Below are 17,522 nucleotides of genomic sequence, written 5' to 3'. Positions count from 1 at the left end.
TACGAAGTATGGTCAAACCCAGCTCTAAATTGAACCATTTATAGTGGTGCCACCGTTTGGCAAAAACACCACGCTTGCAGCACACCTAACACCTCCCCTTTCCTGTCCCATGCCTTGTGACGCCCGCCAATTTATCACTGACGAATGCTTGTCCTGCCGAACCATCCACCAATTCATCCCGTCCATCCATCTCGAACAGGCTATCCCCCAACCGCTCAGGGCAGGCTGCTCCACTCATCACCACCTTCAACAGCATCTTCCCATTCTCGTCGGCCCCATCAGGCGGCATTGACGTCACTACCAGCTGCTGGTTCGACAAGACCTCAAGTCGTGACCCTGAAAGCTGAGGAAGCGTTGCCAAAGTCGTACGGAGACGAGGGGTAGCAGTGCAGCGCTCTGGGGTAGTAGAAACTAGAGGCACATTGGCATCACCTGCTGCTTATATCACTTCCTGGTAAGTGATTGACACGTTCTCTTGGTCTCTTGATACTGTCATGCATATATATCTCCAAGGCTGGAGAGGTCATCCTCGGCCCAGAGTCCCTGTATTACGTCCTCATCAGAACGTGAAATGGTCCTCCCAGTTCTCTGATTCATGCCTGTTTTTGTCATAGGTCAATTGCACTACCCATACAAAGTCCTTCTCGTCCGCTTTTTGACACCATCTGCTATAACATCATCTTTCACATTTCTTCCAAGCAGAGCATATAAGGGAACTCGAACTAGCAACTAGTATTAACACTGTTCGTAATGGAAACACAGGTTCAAACAACAACCCATCAGCACGACCCTTGGGCTGCCACCCATCAGGTCATTCTTCAATCAGCCACCATGGATCCTAAGCAACGTTTCTATAATCATTTCCTGGATAGTGTCGCAGGTAAGAGTGAATTTTTAGGTATTCGAATGCCCTCCATTGCCTAACCTCCATGTTGCGTAGTACTCGAAGACCTGATCGACGAGCTACCATCCATTGCAAGTGTCGGTGGTGAGCGCCAGGAGGCCATTGACCACATTCTAGCCAGTGTCGCCAAGCTACAAAACGAAGTGTCAGATGCTGCCGATTACACACCTTCTTATGATAGAAAACAGTACTCCGAGGTAACACAGCTGGCCTCTTTGACTCGGTGCTTCGACTGACATTCACATGCTCGATAGACCATTAAGACTCTCCAGGACAAATTGAACGCGACAATCACCAAAATCACACCAAAGTCAAAATTTCAGTTTCGTCGTAAGACCGACCACGTTGATATGGGCGCTCCTGAGAACGACCCTCGACTTAGCCCTGGAAGCCATTCTCGGGCCAAGCATGATACGTCCATTGCATCGACCATCGTCAGTCCTCCTTCGGCGGTAAAGGAAGACACTCTCAGCGAATTACCTCCTAAGGATGCATACAAAAATTACAATGAAGAGATGGCTCGACCCAGCGCATCTTCCCTTCGTAAGCCCAGCTTCTCGGCTGCCAAGAATATTAGCATTTCGAATCATTCAGGGCTACACATTATTCTACCGTCTTCAGCGTCCCGTGCCACCTCTTCGGGCAGCCTCACTGATCTCAAGAATTGTATCATCGACATGTCTATTCCAACATCCTCGGGCTCAGCTTTCCCTGGCCTCGCTATTAAGAACGTGTCCAAGAGTCTTATCGTCGGGGGTCGTGTCAGCGGCGCAGTCCATATCACAGGAGTGTCTGACAGCACTATAGTTGTTGTAGCCAGGCAAGTACGGATTCATGAGTGCAGTAATGTGGACATCTACCTGCATTGTGGCAGCCATCCTATCATTGAGGACTGCTCAGGCATGCGATTTGCACCTCTGCCGAAGCCCTATGTAAGAGGTAATCTTAGTATATGAATAGCTATACTAACAGGCGCATAGATGACTGACGCTGAGGAGCCTGAAGAAAACCAGTGGGATCAGGTCGATGACTTTAAGTGGCTCAAGGCTGGTCACAGTCCTAACTGGACCACTCTGTCCGAAAACGAAAGGCTCAGTGATGACCATTGGAGATCTGTCGTCCCTGGCCAGCCTGGTGTCAGTGTAGAGGAGTCCTTGAAAAAGCTGGGTATTCCACGGAGGTGATGACCATGATGAATAGTTAAGGCACGAAATTCATACCCAGCCACGGGCTTCGTATCTACAGATTAGGTAGAACGCAACGCGCAATCATAAATCCTTTTATTTAATGCGAAACCCCAAACACCCTGCTGATAAAACAAGATAACAACCTTACTAAAAGTTATACTCTAATTCCAAAAATCATACGTGGCCCATCATAAGAAATATTGGACGTGTATCATGACTCCATCTTGTCACCAGCGCTGACTTCATCTTTCCGATCTCTTCCGGTGGCTTCGTCTCTTAATCGTTGTAGTAATGCTCGTTGTTTCTCGATGCGACTTTCAAGGTCACGGATCTCGTCATTCTGTTCGGCGATGGATCGGTCCATGTCCGGGAGCTCACGGACCTGTGCGCGAGCACGCTGCAGCTTGTGTTTCAGACCATCCGTGGCTCCAGGTACATCTTTGAAAGACAATGTAGGTCCAGAGGCGTTGTGACTGGTGGTCCCCGGTGCAGGCTCAGTAGTGATTCCAGCCGACGACTGAATACCGGCACGGACGCGGGCGAGAACGAGAGAGAGCTCGGAAAGGGCGTCTAGAGTATCCGGAGAGAACGTGGGCGGGAGGGCCAATGGGTGTGGGCCAGATGTGGATGCAGGCGCAGATGCAGATGATGGAGACATGGTCTGTCGTTCTATGATATGACTTGATTCAACTTTGACCGCTCGAGGGCTCGCTCGGGAAGGATGGTGGGAGAGAATCAGGCGACGTAGGCGTGGATGCGGTGTAGTATGATATCGGCAGGCAGTTGAAGGTGAGTATCTCTATTACATACAGCTCGGGGAAATAGGCCGAGCGGGTTCTCTCAGCCTTGCATAAAAGCTCGTAGTAGCGTCAAGTTTTATCACAGCTGGTGGTGGGCAAATGGAAAAGATCGATTGGGCCGTTGTGTTGTTGGGTTGACGGTCCGAAAGGGAAAAAAGGGTCAAAGGCCGACAGTGTGAGCTCATCATTATACGTTACAAAAAGGATATCTATGTATACGACGCACCGTGTGAATATAAATCATGGCTGGTGAGTGGCATGACATAAACCCCCACCAATACAACGTGTTTCCCTGCAAACCCATCTGTCGTGTCTGGGCCGATCAAATCACGCATCATTTCTTTTACTCAAGACAGGCCCGAGTTACTCTCCGTCTTATCCTTATCTTCCTAGAGCCTCTTCTTTATACCTCGTCTATTTCTTTCTCATTTAACCTGGTCCTCTTCTTCTTTCTTCTCACTGCTTCAGTGCAAGAAAAAAAAAAGAACCAACAAACAGCAGTCATCATGTCCAAGACTGATCAAAAAGCCTGCCTCAGTACGTCGTCATGCCCCGCCCCCTCCAAATTCCAACAAATCCATTTTCATACCCCGCGATCGCGATAGCAACAGCCCTGCCATGGCTCGTTATCCTGAGCAACGTTTGAAGACAACTACTCCCGTCGCTCAGGAATAGCCAATTGTCTCGCGACCAGATTGGATTGTTACATCCTGTTTTGTCCTCATATATTTGGAGCTGGCCTGGCTAATCATGTTGTTTTTGCATTCTTATAGTCGTCATTGACGGTTGGGGCATTCCCTCTGTCGACAGCCCCAAGGACGGCGATGCCATCACCAACGCCAAGACCCCCGTCATGGACGCTCTCTACAAGGACTCCAAGGGCTACACTGAGCTCGAGGCCTCGTCGCTGGCGGTGGGACTTCCCGAGGGTCTCATGGGTAACTCTGAGGTTGGACACTTGAACATTGGTGCTGGTCGCGTTGTGTGGCAGGACGTCGTCCGAATCGACCAGACCATCAAGAACGGCCAGCTGGCCCAGAATGATGTTATCAAGAAGACTTTCCAGAGTGTTGCTGCTGGAAACGGCCGACTACACCTCTGCGGTCTTGTCTCCCACGGTGGTGTGGTAAGTCATATCATATACAGTTTCTTCTTTCAAGTATCAGTCACTTACACCAGAACAGCACGCCAAGCAAACCCACCTTTACGCCCTCCTCAAGGTTGCCAAGGAGTATGGTGTGCCCAAGGTCTTCATCCACTTCTTCGGTGATGGCCGTGACACCGACCCTAAGTCCGGCGCCGGCTATATGCAGGAACTTGTCGATACTGCCAAGGAGATTGGCATCGGTGAGATCGGTACCGTTGTTGGCCGATACTTCGCCATGGACCGCGATAAGCGTTGGGACCGCCTCGAGATCGCCCTTAAGGGTCTTGTCCTCGGTGAGGGTGAGGCCTCTGAGGACCCCGTTGCTACCGTCAAGGCTCGATATGAGCGAGGTGGTGATCTTGATAGGGATGAGTTCCTCACTCCCATCATTGTTGGTGGCGATGAGCGCCGCATCAAGGGTAGGTTCAGTTTCAAATAGTTGCTTTTCAAACACGACCCCTAACAGCAGCACAGATGACGATACTGTCTTCTTCTTCAACTATCGATCCGACCGTGTCCGCCAGATCACCCAGCTTCTGGGCGATGTTGATCGATCTCCTCTTCCCGACTTCAAGTACCCCAAGATCAAGCCCCTTGTCACCATGACTCAATACAAGGGTGACTACCCCTTCGAGGTTGCTTTCAGGCCCCAGCACATGGGTAACGTCCTCGCCGAGTGGTTGGGCAAGCAAAACGTTGAGCAGGTCCATATTGCTGAGACCGAGAAGTATGCTCACGTCACCTTTTTCTTCAACGGTGGTGTTGAGAAGGTCTTCCCTCTCGAAACCCGTGATCAGTCCCAGGATCTTGTCCCCTCCAACAAGTCCGTTGCTACCTACGATCTTGCACCTGAGATGTCTGCCGATGGTGTTGCCGACCAGGTCGTCAAGCGCCTGGGTGAGCAGAAATTCCCATTCGTCATGAACAACTTTGCCCCTCCTGACATGGTTGGTCATACTGGTGTATATGACGCTGCCGTCATCGGCTGTGAGGCCACCGACAAGGCCATTGGAAAGATTCTCGAGGGCTGTAAGAAGGAGGGCTACGTCCTCTTCATCACAGCCGATCACGGCAACGCTGAGGAAATGAAATTCCCTGATGGAAAGCCGAAGACTAGCCATACCACAAACAAGGTGCCCCTCCTCATGGCCAACTACCCCGAGGGCTGGAGCCTCAAGAAGACCGACGAGGGTGTCCTCGGTGATGTTGCCCCTACCGTGCTTGCTGCCATGGGTCTGCCTCAGCCCGAGGAGATGACTGGCAAGTCCCTTCTCCAAAAAGCTTAATGTTTATGACGTTGATGAGAGCACGTATCCAAAATAAGAGTCCCTGGGATGATGTAGCAGTAGTGGGTGTGGCATTAGCGATTCGTGGGTTGTTGGTGATTGTTGCGCGTGAGTCGATGCGATGACTCTGGAGTTGAGGGCGGCAGCGTTAGAAATTATGCTCGGTTGCATAGACATAGAGTCGTAATCCTAAGAGAGTAAAACGACCAGTTATAGAGACGAACAGTATTGCCTCTCAGTTTATTGCCTGTATCGGTACAAATATATAAGGGAATTAGTCCGCTCTGAGGCCGTCGATGGAATCGATTGATACTACCAGTTTCTGAATGGGTGGATCAACGCACCGATGGGTAGACCTTATAGTACATTAGGTACTTTCTGCTTGTTTCCTGTATTTAAATTGTACAAAGAAAACGGCATTGAAGCACCTACAACAACCAGATTGCCCTATACTGGCTAGCAAATTCCCACAAAAACAATTCTAGATAAATCTCTTCTATACATTAAGTTCGGTGTATGATATGGGAATTGAGATCAGGTGGTTAGTGATCTCTTAATCTTAAAAACCAATAATGCCCTTTCTTGACAGCTGGACTTCCCATATCAGTTAGACATAATTGTCCCGTCCATCACATGGGATGATACACCGACAGTATGAACACTACACGAATGCATTTCTTGGGTCAAATTATGTTTATGATGGAATAACAACACCCGAACTAAGTCTAGGTTATTCGAAATTGGCGACAGGTGAAAGGGGTTGAACAAGAAACAACAATTGAAGGCATCATAAAAGCACTGGATCCTTACCGCTTTATCATATTGTATAGTTACGATTAACTACAGTTCGCTAGTTTTGGTCCTCGTATCAGTTTCACAGGGACTTGTAACAGTCTCTCACTGTTCCTCCTTACGGGTGAATCACTGTACATGCAACTGATTCGGCTTGATGTTGCTACCCTAACTGCTTGCAGTAGGCAATCGTATGTCTTGCTCATATCGGTCTTTGGCTAAGCCTACCATAGTGATTAATGAACCAGGGTCTTGAGGGCCAGGTCGCCGGATGAATACAAACAAGTTGAATGGGAACCCCGTTTCCTATCAGGAACCTAATGGAATAGGAGTTTTGCCATGCAAAAGCCCACTTTCGTCTGCTATGGTAACAGGATTTCCGAGGGACTGTCCCAGAAAGTATGGGGAAAGTGGCAGCAAAGCTAAATCAAAGTCGAGTCTTGAGATACCTGACTTCCCCAGATTGGATGAGTGAAAGGAGAAGGCATCGTGATGGTGGGTTATCAGAAGCATATCAACTGCAGCAACTTCACAATACCACGGAGGCTCAACTTACACTAAAGCTGTTTAGCCAATGGTGTACACGTTCAAGTCTGGTGCGGCGTACGAAAGGGTCAGATCACAGATCAGCTCCCGCATCCTGGGCGATCGGAATCCACAGTGCTTCAGATCTGTGCAACCTCACGAGCCATGCTCTTTTCTCTAATAAGTAGTCACTTCGTCTCAATTCGACGATCGCCCAGGGGTTATGTGTGGCTTCGAACAGCAGATATCTGCCAGGGACGCTCGAACAACATCCATAAAACATCCTAATGGTCAAGGGACGCCGGAGGTCCCGCTCCGGCGGCCAAGGGTCCCCCGAAAGGGCGAGTTAGCTCACGCATCTAGGTAGTTTTGATGCGGGAGCCAAGAGAGGAAGGGTCCAGCTGTGCTTTGCTGTCTCGTTGGTATACGTACCAATCCCGGTGACGATCGTGGGGGAATGGCGAGGTCCCGAAGATCGAGCGGAAATAAGCAACAGCCACAAAGTCGAGACCTCCGACCAAATGCTAGGGTGGACCTATCGCAAGCGGTGAATAGACAAAGAAGCAGAAACACACGTGCTTTGCCCCTCAACCGCTGTGGCTCGTGCCTTGGGGGTGAGGAAATACAGCGGACGGGCTTTGGTGGGAGATCAGCGATTTTTGGTGTAAGTCATTCCGCTGTTTTTCCTCACCCCGAGGATCGTGCATATGTATGACATGAAGACGGAAGACTTGAGTAATTGAGTGTGACGACGGCCGCACTTGTGATACAGCAATCTGTAATTAAGCTTCTGTGCCGTGCGCTGTGAAGAACTGGTCCATGCTGCTAGGCATGAAAACGAACACGGACGCTCATCCATCCGTTGCAAGTGGTCAGGATGTTTCACACATCGTGTGCACATCTGTAATGCCTAGTAGAGATCAAACCCATGGGCCGTCCCGATAGATCAATTTGGGGTGGGGGGCTAGGATGTTTGTGCTTCGCCATGATGGTGTAAAGTAAGGGTTTCATGATCTTTCCATTGTACGATGCAATAGAGTGACCGATCTCTGATAAGACAAGATCCCAAGTACAACCACCAAGATTTGCGTTTCATCTCGCAATCTTTCCTTCATACCGGAGGCCACGACACTTCACCTACAGCTTCGTGCCTGATGATGGTCTCGAACGAATCCATCCTTCATCAACACGTTCATCCATTCTAGATTCAAGGGGGAGCGATGTCGACGGTAAACGGATGATCAACATGGAGATTGTTCAAATCCCCATCACCTGGGGATCGCATTTTGGCATGAGGAGTGAGTCAAACCTCAATAAAGAGGGTGCCTCTAGATTTCTCTTTTCAGGGACGTTGATCGACAATTGTGCAAGAAATCAATCTCCCAAACGAAACAATGGATTGGATGTTGTCGATGGACCCAAGCCATCTTTGCTCAAGCCTGTCCCCGATCCAGCTGCACAAAGGGTCGTCCCGTGGAGCTCGATCCGAGCTACAACTGCGTTTCCTCGAGATCGGGAAGATTGAAGCGCCAGTCTACCCAATCAGAACGTATTCGGTCGCTTATATCCGAAAGAGTTGTGGCAATGCGCGATAGAAGTGTATTGCCACTCGAGACATGAAGTTTTGCGGGATTTGAGAATTCGATTCGCAACTCAAAGTTTGGCATATCATATTGCCACGGACAATCGGGTTTGAGGTGTGCACCTGATCGGAGATACATTTTTGGTGTCGTAGGAACCTGCCCCTGTCCATCAAGAACACACTTGTGTATGAGCGGACGAAAAATCGTCGCGATTGGACGATTGACATTGTCCTGTCAGTCTCGTGACTTTCTTCAGAAAACCCGTTAGAAACCTTAAATATATGGCATTCCTGTCCCCATATTCTTTGTTGCTTTCATCCGTCACACACTACGTACCAAGTAGGTCCTGGGCAAAAACAAGGAATCGAGATTCCGGTCTGTAGAAACCATTCGAAATGTTCTAAGCGCTCAGGGACTTGACCTTGCAAGGACCCTGTATTTCCTCACTCGGATGACGGATCGACGTCACATGGCAAATGATCGGCAAACGAGAGCTTCAGTTGGGTAGTCAATGACAGGTTTCTAGGGGTTTTGGCTGGACTACATATATCGTGTCACATCGCACGCCGGACAAGGTCACAATCTCTGCTCTGAGCATGTTAGCTTGCTGTAAACTGCAACAGGTAAGTACCTACTGCAGAGGCATCACGAAATTGAATATCAAAAACTTGGATAGCAACATAGAATGGTGATCGTAGATGTTTGCCTTTTAACTGTATCGGGTTTGTTTGTGTTTGAGATGAATGGAGATCATTTTCCTGGCAGAGCTGAGTTTCGGGGTACGGAGTTAGAGTGGGTATCTAGCAACCACCACAGCCCATTTCCCTGACTCTTGATAATTGGCCTGGTCTTTAGTTGACTCGGACTACTGTGTTGGATTTCAGAATCGCCGGCTCTTCTGGCGGTGTCTTGAGCAGAACAATAAGGCCATTTGATAATTCGAAGCCAATAAGAGATCAGGGGACTTGACGCGTATCCAGGTAAATGAAAAGCATCCGGCAAATGCAAAGTGCCAGGTTCTATTTAGCACTCGTCGGGAGTCTGGAAGCCTCCAGTCCAAATTGCCTTGGCCAAGCCTGAGCTGATGACAGACGAAAACCAAGATCGTCAGCCAACTTTGACTCGAGGGGTGAAAGAAAACAGGGCAGCTCGCTTAATGGAAATTGCGGAAGACACTGGGCCTCACTTTTCTTTCATCCAACAAGCTGATTCTCCATTGGCCAAGATATGCTCTTCTAGCCCCCGCACTCAGACAGAGCCGGGGCGTAAGCGAAGGCGACGGAGGTGACATGTCAAAGGGGTGTGATCGTAATAGGATTTAACAGCGACCCTGAAAGTCTGCCCTGATATGAACCTGGTCCCTAGCGGGTCACGGAATAAAAACATGAGCGGGTTGGCGTGGCCATTAAAGAAAGGGGTGAACGAATTAGAGGTCCACACCATCAACTGGTGCACCGAGGCGCTAGTTGAGCCCGTTAGAGGAGGTCCCTGCTTTTGGCTTTTTCTGGGTCCGATGGTCTCTGATCACTATACTTCTCCAACGACTTGGAAATCGGAGCAATGAGGGCTCGATCTACCATTCTAGCTCTTGCATCCTCGTCCCAACCTGACATCCTCGCTCAACCCAGCCTTTCCCCCTCGCCGCCTCCGTCTTGTGCTTGTACCTACTGTGAATGGGTGCCGCCGCCGCGCCCCGGCACTCGGCTGCCCTGGCGGGTACGCATCTGGTCTCTACTGCACCAGGAGTGAAGACAAAACTCTTCTGCATCTGGTGGAGGCCCTGAATGCCCTCTTCCCACTGCCCACTGTCTCGAACCCCCCCCCCCCCCCCCCCCCCCAAGACTCGCCATCGGCCTTGAGCCTTAATGAGATTCCTCCTGTTAAGTATCTTTCCAGGACGGGTTTTCCGGCTTGTGGCTTGTTTATTCTTCTTGTTTCTTGAACTTAACTTGACTCCTGAGCTCTTCAGGTTCAGCTTGGACTCCTCAGCAACCCCAATCCCGTCCATTCGTCCAGACCTTCTCTGCCCTCTCAGCTCCGTGGAACGGCAGTAAGCAGTCGCTTCTCCTAATTCCAGCTTCTTCACACCTCTCAACTTCAGTGCCACCTTGGTGCCACCCTGGTCTACTCATATATTGGCCGTTGGGATACTACCTCCACCGCTTGCTCTTTCTTCTTTCCAACACATCTCAGCCTTTGAAGCTGTAGTGTCTTTGTTATTTCTGCACCGCACACTTCGTAGGCTTCCTGTCTTCACTACACGACACTCAAGGAGGCAGCCTTTTGTTTGATCGGCATTTCGTATCAATACCTCACCACGAACGCGCCTTCGAGCCACCGACTTCAGTAACTCGCACGACGATCTAATTCACAATCAAGCAGCAAACTACAAGAAGTACTAAATCACAGAGTGTTGCATTATTGCAAACCTGTTCCGAGCCATATTGGAGCACCAACGAGGACTGGCACATCGAACGATTTATCTACGGTAGCGAATAAGCCAAGCTTCCAAAAGCTTCCTCGTTCGACCAAAGATCACCACCACCGAACGACTGCGACTCTTTTTTGGTGGATGCAACCTATGTTTGTGGCTCGGCTCGACTGTGGAGATAAGTTCTGATTCGCGCCAACTCATACAACGACGCTTTTCGGAAAACCATCAATCTGCGTCTTATTAAATCGGAGAATTTTTGGAGATTTGGCAGAGGAATACCTCAGAAGGCTCTAATTGCCTTGAGGTGGTTTTTAGAAACGGTGAGTGTCCCAGAAACACCCGGTATTTTGCCCTCCTGAGACAGTGTAACCCGCGTCTCATCATCTTTCGTCATTTGGCGATGAAGCCTCGATCGATCGATCGGTCCTTACTCCACAGCCAATAGGAGCTCGTCTCTGTCGTCTGTGAGAACCTTCATTGCTCATACCCTCCATCATCCCGCTCCTTCGTAAACCTATGGATTGTGCTAATTATTCCCCTGACGTTTAGGCTCAGCCTATTGCAAGGTGCTTCCAGGCCCTACGTCACAGATCGTTGGACCCCTAGGTCTATACCAGGACCCTTCTCGGCGACCATTTTTCACGATATGCTTGCTGCCTCACAGTTCTGGAAATGCTAAACCATCCATCAATTTTATGAAAAACAATGCCACTTAACGAAACCACCTCCCACGGAACGCAACCTCCGCCGTCTTCGTCCAAGACTGGCCATCCTCTACCTCGGCGTACCTCTCCCGCCAATTCTGTCACCCTGCGCCATCACCGACTGGCACAAGATGCATCAATTAACGCCGGCCAGGGCTCAGGGCCCGCTGTCAAGCCAACTAAGACAGGATCACCTCGACGAAACTCATCGGGCGACAGTCATGAGACTGGTCAGAGCGATCCCAACACATGGTTTGACCAGTCAAATCAAAACCCAACGGCAACTTTCGACAGCAACGTTATGGAAGGTAAGAGCCAGTGCTAGAAATTGAATTGAGTAGGAGACTGATTGGGTTGGCAGTTGACCCCCCTTTCTTTCAAAAAGAGTCCGACTCTTCGAATGAAGAGAAGATATACTACAACCACCAACTCGCCCCCCCTAAGCTCACTACGGCACACAGCAGCAGTGCAGACGATTACAGAAGTGTCATCGATGATCTCACTGTAGAGATACAGAAGCTGAGGGAGGAGCTCAAGCGATACAAGAACACCGGTCCCGATATGCTCCGAAAGGAGAAGCTCTTCGAAATCAAGGTTCATGGACTGCCGAAAAAGAAGAAGAGAGAGCTGGAGGCGACACTCCGAGATTTCGCTGCAAGTCTTGAAGGGTCTCCCAACGCGTCATCAACACAGAAAAAGAAGTCTCGACACGCTACTCGCGAAAACATGTATTCTGGATCTGGATCGAAACATGCTTCATCTTCCTCAGGGTCAAATTTTCGCCCAGCCGACTCTGCATACGCCTCTATGTCAACCGGCGCCAACTCGGGAACGTCTTTGAGCCGTCCTAGCATGGGTTCTCAGGCCAAGTCGTCTGAGGCGGTTGAAAGTTATCTCCGTGATATCCCTGAAGGGTTATACCCGAGACACATGATTATGACGGAGAAAGAGAGAAAGAAGCTTGTTGTTCGCCGTCTTGAACAATTGTTCACTGGAAAGATTGGTGGGCGCCATGTGGTGAAAAAGCAGCCCGTGTTGCCTAGTGGAAGTTCTGCAGCTCTGGCACCAGTTGTCGCTGAGACACAGCCCACTGTCTCAAACACGTCAAATTCGATCCACGAACCACCAGCTTTACAGACCAGCGGTAAAGAGCCCACTAGAGAAGCTCGAATTCTTCCCCTTGAGCAGCAATCTGGTCACTCTGGTAAAAAGAGTCGATCTGCTGACAATGCATCTGCCTCCAATTCCAATGGCGACAATACCGAGTCCGGTGGTAATGGCAACAGCACAGGGTCAGGCACAAACACGACTCCTCCCATGACGACCTTGCCCGAGCAACGGCCCACACGGCCTCGTGATTTAGACCCTGACCGTGCTCAGGTTCCAGCCGAGAACATGGACTATATTCGCCATCTGGGCTTGGTACCTCCGGAGCTGCTAGCCGAACAACATAGCCAGGATGTGCACCCGGATGCTGAGGGATGGGTTTATCTGAATTTGTTGTGCAACTTGGCTCAACTTCATATGATCAATGTGACGCCCGACTTTGTCCGCTCAGCTGTTTCAGGAATAAGCACAAAATTTCAGCTGTCTCCTGATGGCCGAAAGATTCGATGGCGAGGTGGAACAGAGGGAACAAGATTCAGCAGTGACAGCTCTGGATATAATTCTCAAAAGAGTCCATCTACAGACGACACTGAGGATGGAATGGAAAACAAGCGCAAGCGTCAGAAAACTGGGCGTTCCACAGGCGACGAGTTCCAGTCCGGAAGCTCAAGCAAGAATGGCTTGAAGTTTGACCCACAGCTTTGTGCTCCATCCGAAAGTTTCCATTACAAACCCTTGTTCGCTCAGCAGGATTCATCGGGTGGCCAGACATCACTCGATGAAACCGTTTCTTCCTTCGGTCCTCCAGAGGAAAGTAATATTGGTGAATCGAGATGGGGGCTAAGTGGCTCAGGAGCCTCCAGCCGCAGGAAGCGCCGCCATGATGGTGCCATTATCTACTATAGCGGCGCTCCATTCTGCACAGATCTATCTGGAGATCCCGGAGATATGTCGCCAACGACGCAGATGCGCGCTGCTGGTCAGACCCAGACAGATCAAGATACCTTCAAGGTCCCCCCATCACCTCTCCGACGAACAGATTCAGGTTCCTTCATCAACTATCGGCCGTTGACCGATCGTGGGCTCTTGTCTAGTCAGCAAAGTACAGCCATGGATGTCGATAGTGAAGATCCCCCCAGCCTGACAGATGATGCCGACGATTTGAGCGAGGTTGATCTTGACTTCACGTGGTCTGATAAGGCACAGTACATGCAGCACTTCCCTCTTGAGCCTTGCGGCTTAGGAGGAGTTTTACCCGAAGACCATTTCATGGTTGTTGTTTCAACCAAGCGACCTAAGCAAGACGATTTGTCTGCGTTACCACAAGTTTGCGGTAGAAGGTTTAGTGAAAACACGGATGGTATCATTCGGCGATTGGCGACTATGACAACGTCCTCACCGGACTTGGGAGCTTCAAAATCGCTTCCTGCTACGCATTCTCTCCCCATTGAGATTGAATACATGTCAGGCCGTATCAAGCGGCTGACACCAGTTTCGCTGCCTCCTCCTGCAATTTTCTTTCCGCCGTTCAGCCCTACCGAATCTACAGCCGATGACGATTATGACGATTCAGATGATGTCGACATGTCTTCGTCCTTAAGAGATCTTGTTGGCCAACGAACAGTGCAACGCCGTTCAGATGGATATCCTGATGGCGTTGACCTTAGCAGTGGCGACGAAGAAGGTGATGAACCTGATGATTCGCCGAATCAGAATATTTATGACATGAATCGAGACCCAAAGGCGTTGCCAAATCGGCCCCGACAAGCCGCACGTCGTACCAGTAGCGCTGCTGCGGCTGCTGGCACTGCTCGGGGCGCAAGTAAGAGTAACAGTGCCAACCCGGCGCTTTCACATGATGAGAGTTCTGTTGATACTGCTGGAGCGATTGAAAGTGGTTACAGCAGTAGCGAGGAAAGCGCTTAATGTTCACCTGTTACTTCAGGCTACTTATCACACATTTCATATTTCACGACTTGATCAGGGGTTACGGATTTCACGAATACGGAAGGCTCAAAAAAGATCTCTTGTATAATCTCTTCCTTACCTTGAGTCTCTGTTTTTGAGATAAGGTTGCATTATTTTGCATTTAGCTTGGCGTTTATGAGGACGGATAATGATTCCCTGGATAATCTTTGTTACGAGATGAAGGGTTGCGCAAAGCGGCGTGGGCCTGGGTATGAATTGTTTTCTATATTTCACAAGGATGAAGCACTAGGGAACTTAGTGGCACTTTGAAATACCAAATTTATTGTTGAAACAGTATCTTATTGTCTTGATGGCCTTTACGCGCTAGTTCTCGTGAATGCTAATTGATTTCAACCGAACGTCGGTACTGACAGTCCTGTTTGACTTGTGAAGGATCCATTCATGATCTACTAATATAAAACCAGACTTCCAAACAATGTAATTGTTCAAACTGCCAACTTAATCAGTGCTCTTTCCTTTTTACGGTGGGCTACATATCGTACTGCTTATTTCCCCGCGGATTTAGATTTATTTGGGCCCTTGTTTATATGTTCTTGCCTGGAGCCAACTGCTTCTGCGTCACGTGAATGGATGCTCACGTCTCGCTCGTGTCATCATTCGATTTCTCCCAACGGAATGCACGGCGACCTGGATTCTACACATTCATCCCATTGTCATGAAACATGGTGTATTTAACCAGCATGTTACCTTTGGCTCTGCTCGGCGCCCTCGCAAGTGTCCTGTGCAGAGCAGAAAATGTTAAAAACGTTGCCATCATTGGTTCGTACTGCATTTCGGTATTTTAGAGACTGGATTAAAACACAAACCCCGAGCTACAGAAGTATTCCTTCACAGTGTTGCCGGTCAATCCCTATATCAGGACTGGCATGTACTAACTTGGAGTGTAGGGGCTGGAGCTGCTGGGTCGTCGGCAGCCTTTCATTTATGGCAATATGCTATAGAAGAGGACATTGCTATTAATATCACCATATTTGAAAAGACGGATCGCATCGGAGGCCGCACATTGACAGTCCCTGCGTATAATGATCCTTCTCTACCCATCGAGCTCGGCGCGTCTATCTTTGTTGGTGCCAATCATATTCTTGCCAACGCCAGTGAACGCTACCATCTCCCAGTGAGCGAGCCCCACCGTCTCGAAAAGGATGATATGACTGTTATATGGGATGGCTACGAGTTCGTCTTCCAGACGACCGAGGGGTCCTGGGCATGGTGGGATCTGGCCAAGATGTTCTGGAGATATGGGCTCGCACCCTACAGGTCTAAACAAATCGTGGATGCTATGGTTAAACATTTCCTCAAGATATACGAAGCCCCTTACTTTCCTTTCAAGTCGCTCACTCAGAGAGCCGAACAGTTGGGCTGGAATGAGATTACAAGTATAACGGGAGAGCAGATGTTAAAGCGAAACGTAAGTTCAAACTGTTGAATTGAAAACAGGTGATAGCTAACTGGACAGGAAATTGATCCTCGTTTCGCCCGTGAGATCTTACAGGTTGGCACACGTGTCAACTATGCTTCAAACCTGGCTTATATTCATGGTCTGGAGACTTTGGTGAGTGCAAGATATGACCCTTTGCACACTTCTTGCCTAACTACGATAGGTTTCGTTGGCAACCGACAACGCGATGTCTGTGGACAGCGGCAACTGGCGTATCTTTGAGCATATGGTGGTAGAGAGCGGAGCTTCTATCTCTCGCAACATGACCGTGGCTTCAATCGAAAAAGTCCAAAAGAGAACTCGGTCATCTTCGCCAGTGTATGCCATCACAACGAAAGATGCCGGCTCACAGGACGGCACTTCGAAACAATATGATGTCGGGTTTGACAACGTCATCATCGCCAACCCCTGGCAGTTCAGTAACATAAAAACTGGAGAGGGTGTTCTCGATCGCAAAATCGATGAGATCCCCTATACCAAACTGCACGTTACACTATTTGCATCACCATTGGAGCTTAGTCCCGAATTCTTTGGCTTGAAGGCCGGAAGCAAAGCGCCTGCTACTGTTTACACTACTCTTGGTGAAGACGAAGAACCAAGAAAAGGGGGCGAGGGAGTCGGTCGTACTGGCTTCTACTCTATTAGCACATTGAAATATCTCGTCAACCCTAAGACAGGTCAGAAGGAGCGTGTCTATAAGATCTTCTCGCCCACGCCCGTCACTGCCGATTTCCTCACACGTCTTTTGGGCACCGATATCCCAGACTCTGTGATTTCTGGAAAGTTACAAGATGATGCAAATGCTTCCAATATTATCTCTTGGTATCATCCTCACTGGTTCAACTCTTACCCAGTTGAGCTCCCTCGTGTCACATTTGAGGACCCTATTATCGGCGACGGCATATACTACACGTCTGGTATTGAGAGCTTCGTGTCATGTATGGAAACCAGTGCTTTGATGGGCAAGAATGTGGCCCGGTTGGCTGTAGATATCTTTGCCGGTATTTCTCGCCCGGAACCACCTAAGGAATGGGAGGGATATGAAGCCGGCGAGGAAAAGGAGGAAGGAATTCGTGCTCAGCCTGAAAGTGAACTCTGATCAAAGAAAGTACATATACATTTGCCTCATCATTGTTGGGGATCCTGTATATGCTAGAATGAATTCAGCATCTGAGAGCGATGGCTACAAGACACATTTGGGAAATTCTATCAAACTATTGTTATGCGTTTGGTTTTAATGAGTTAAGATCTAACTGGGCATCCCTAGGTTCTTTTTCTTTTTCGCTTAGAGTAGAGATCTCGAGCTTTCTCTTTCTCCCAAGCCAATCTCCTCTTAATGCTCCTTGACCTGGGCTGTAATTATTTCCAGATACCCCTGCTCCATTAGCCTCAGTGGCGCACGTCAGTTGTGGCAAACATCCAATGACCCCTCCTTCTTCACCCCTCCAACCCAGGTTTCTTCAAAGTACACAAAGAAAAAGGCGGGAGGCAGTCACAGCCTTCTTTCTCATACAGTACTTCCTCCATGTTATGACGCACTCGTCCTCCTTACACGCTCAAGCTTGATCCTGCCTAAGCTGTTGTTGGTCCAGTCAATCCTGGCCGCCCTTGGTGCAATTTCCATTT

The 17,522-nt window shown here is 49.3% G+C and overlaps 5 protein-coding genes across 5 annotated transcripts; 4 read left to right on the top strand and 1 right to left on the bottom strand.

Moving 5' to 3' along the window:
* Positions 1-831: 831 nt before the first annotated feature.
* Positions 832-2,088, top strand: J7337_006724 (uncharacterized protein; the record flags this gene model as incomplete). Its single annotated transcript, XM_044824384.1, has 4 exons — positions 832-880; positions 941-1,101; positions 1,159-1,836; positions 1,885-2,088. The coding sequence occupies 4 exons, from the start codon at positions 832-834 to the stop codon at positions 2,086-2,088; spliced, it is 1,092 nt and encodes a 363-aa protein (XP_044680041.1).
* A 214-nt stretch (positions 2,089-2,302) lies between these two features.
* On the bottom strand, positions 2,303-2,749 carry J7337_006723 (uncharacterized protein; the record flags this gene model as incomplete). The annotated part of the gene is made up of 1 exon (XM_044824383.1): positions 2,303-2,749. One exon carries the CDS (start codon positions 2,747-2,749, stop codon positions 2,303-2,305), a length of 447 nt encoding a protein of 148 aa, XP_044680040.1.
* Positions 2,750-3,397: 648 nt separating this feature from the next.
* J7337_006722 (uncharacterized protein) lies at positions 3,398-5,324 on the top strand (the record flags this gene model as incomplete). Its single annotated transcript, XM_044824382.1, has 4 exons — positions 3,398-3,428; positions 3,665-4,017; positions 4,076-4,457; positions 4,513-5,324. The coding sequence occupies 4 exons, from the start codon at positions 3,398-3,400 to the stop codon at positions 5,322-5,324; spliced, it is 1,578 nt and encodes a 525-aa protein (XP_044680039.1).
* A 6,039-nt stretch (positions 5,325-11,363) lies between these two features.
* Positions 11,364-14,395, top strand: J7337_006721 (uncharacterized protein; the record flags this gene model as incomplete). The annotated part of the gene is made up of 2 exons (XM_044824381.1): positions 11,364-11,670; positions 11,724-14,395. 2 exons carry the CDS (start codon positions 11,364-11,366, stop codon positions 14,393-14,395), a joined length of 2,979 nt encoding a protein of 992 aa, XP_044680038.1.
* A 743-nt stretch (positions 14,396-15,138) lies between these two features.
* On the top strand, positions 15,139-16,995 carry J7337_006720 (uncharacterized protein; the record flags this gene model as incomplete). The annotated part of the gene is made up of 4 exons (XM_044824380.1): positions 15,139-15,217; positions 15,346-15,866; positions 15,915-16,010; positions 16,060-16,995. 4 exons carry the CDS (start codon positions 15,139-15,141, stop codon positions 16,993-16,995), a joined length of 1,632 nt encoding a protein of 543 aa, XP_044680037.1.
* Between the last annotated feature and the right edge of the window lie 527 nt (positions 16,996-17,522).

Source organism: Fusarium musae, chromosome 5, assembly GCF_019915245.1.
Source record: "Fusarium musae strain F31 chromosome 5, whole genome shotgun sequence".
Lineage (NCBI taxonomy): Eukaryota > Fungi > Ascomycota > Sordariomycetes > Hypocreales > Nectriaceae > Fusarium > Fusarium musae.
This window is presented reverse-complemented; position numbering and strand designations above follow the sequence as displayed.